The sequence below is a fragment of the Helobdella robusta genome (assembly GCF_000326865.2).
Source record: "Helobdella robusta unplaced genomic scaffold HELROscaffold_248, whole genome shotgun sequence".
NCBI lineage: Eukaryota > Metazoa > Annelida > Clitellata > Rhynchobdellida > Glossiphoniidae > Helobdella > Helobdella robusta.
This window is the reverse complement of record NW_008704304.1, coordinates 5,432-7,085: the sequence shown is the minus strand read 5'-3', so window position 1 is coordinate 7,085 and position 1,654 is coordinate 5,432. Positions and strand designations below refer to the sequence as shown.

The window sequence follows — 1,654 nt, the reverse complement described above, 5'->3', positions numbered from 1 at the left end:
TAACTGTGTTTCTTAGTAAAATTACTTTTATGTTCTGCAACATACTGAAAACAAAATGTGATTTTGATCACATTATTAGCATTTATTTTCAATATTTATCATCTAGAAACACAATCTTAATAAAATTCAGGAAAAAAAAAAGTTTTTTTTTTAAAATAACATTTTCCAGTCTGATAAAAAAATGTGCTGCTTATATAGTTTTTATAATTGCTTTGGTTAGCAAAGAATTTTTATTGGTCTTTTTGGAGTGTTGTTTGGTTGGTCATTTTGGGATGGTAAGCTAAATAATGACCTTATTTTCCTACCATAAACAAGCAAATAAAGTCATTATTTAGCTTGCCATCCCAAAATCAACCAATCAACACAAAAAAGAGACCATTAAAAATTCTTTGTTAGTCAAAGCAATTATAAATACTATATAATCAACAAATCCCACATTTAATTAATTCCTGATGACATAGTTTGTCATATCTATCACTAAAAATGACCTTGGGAAATTTACTTACTTTATTAAACTTTAATGATAAAAAGTTAACAAGAAACCTTGAAACAATTATGAAAAAATTGAATAATGTTATTGCAGAGATTGATTTCAATAAAATATGTTTTATAAGAATAAAGGAACTACTACCAAACTTTACACACACGCGCGCGCGCACACGCACACACTATATATATATATATATATATAATATATATATATATATATATTGGTCCTGGGTATGACATAAAACTGCATCCACGCTGCCTTGCGTGCTTTTGAGCGAAAGGCTAGGCCCACCGGTTATAACTGGTGGTTGTCGTCAGGATGGGTGTCCGGATGTAAAAATTTTTCCCCAAATTATTCTTATGCCATCACAAAGAAAAACAACGGCCCCTAGTCCCCAGCAGGCCTTAAGTGGTCAAGGGGTGCCAAGAATCCCTGGGAAGTATGCAATAGCGGAGGGATGTTGCAAAAAAATTCAGAATGGCCCCTCTATGGTACTTAGACTTGGAACGCTCAATGTTGGATCACTGACTGGCCGCAGCATGGAAATCGCAGAAATGCTCGAGCGTAGAAGGATTGAAATCTGCTGCCTTCAGGAAACCCGATGGAAATCGAATGGTGTCTGTCATGTCAACTCAGACAAAGAAAAATATAAACTATTCTGGAATGGTCAAAAGACGGCCAAAAATGGTGTTGGAATTTTTGTCAGAGAACCGCTAGCCCAAGAAGTACTGGATATTAAAAGGATTAGTTCACGTCTCATGTGGATCAAGCTTTGCATAGAAAAGCAAACGTTGATTATTTTTTCTGCATACGCACCACAGACAGGCGAATCAGAAGAGATGAAAAATGACTTCTGGACTGCATTCTCTGACACCATCTCAACAATACCAAAATCTGAAACAATCCTGATTGGAGGCGATCTCAATGGCCACGTTGGGAAAAACAGATGGTTTTGACAACGTACATGGCGGGTTTGGCTATGGAAAACGGAATGAAGATGGCAACCGCATCCTTGAGTTTGCTGAAAGTCACGAGTTTTGTTACTGAACACATATTTTAGAAAGAGGTCAGAACATCTCATAACATACAAAAGTGGACATCAGCCACGCAAATTGATTTCTTCGCTGTCAAGCAACAACATCGAAGGCTATTCAAAAACGTCAA

At 36.0% G+C, this 1,654-nt stretch overlaps 1 protein-coding gene across 1 annotated transcript; it reads left to right on the top strand.

The window, feature by feature from the left end:
• Positions 1–1,029: 1,029 nt before the first annotated feature.
• On the top strand, positions 1,030–1,446 carry HELRODRAFT_92514 (hypothetical protein; the record flags this gene model as incomplete). Its single annotated transcript, XM_009019527.1, has 1 exon — positions 1,030–1,446. One exon carries the CDS (start codon positions 1,030–1,032, stop codon positions 1,444–1,446), a length of 417 nt encoding a protein of 138 aa, XP_009017775.1.
• Between the last annotated feature and the right edge of the window lie 208 nt (positions 1,447–1,654).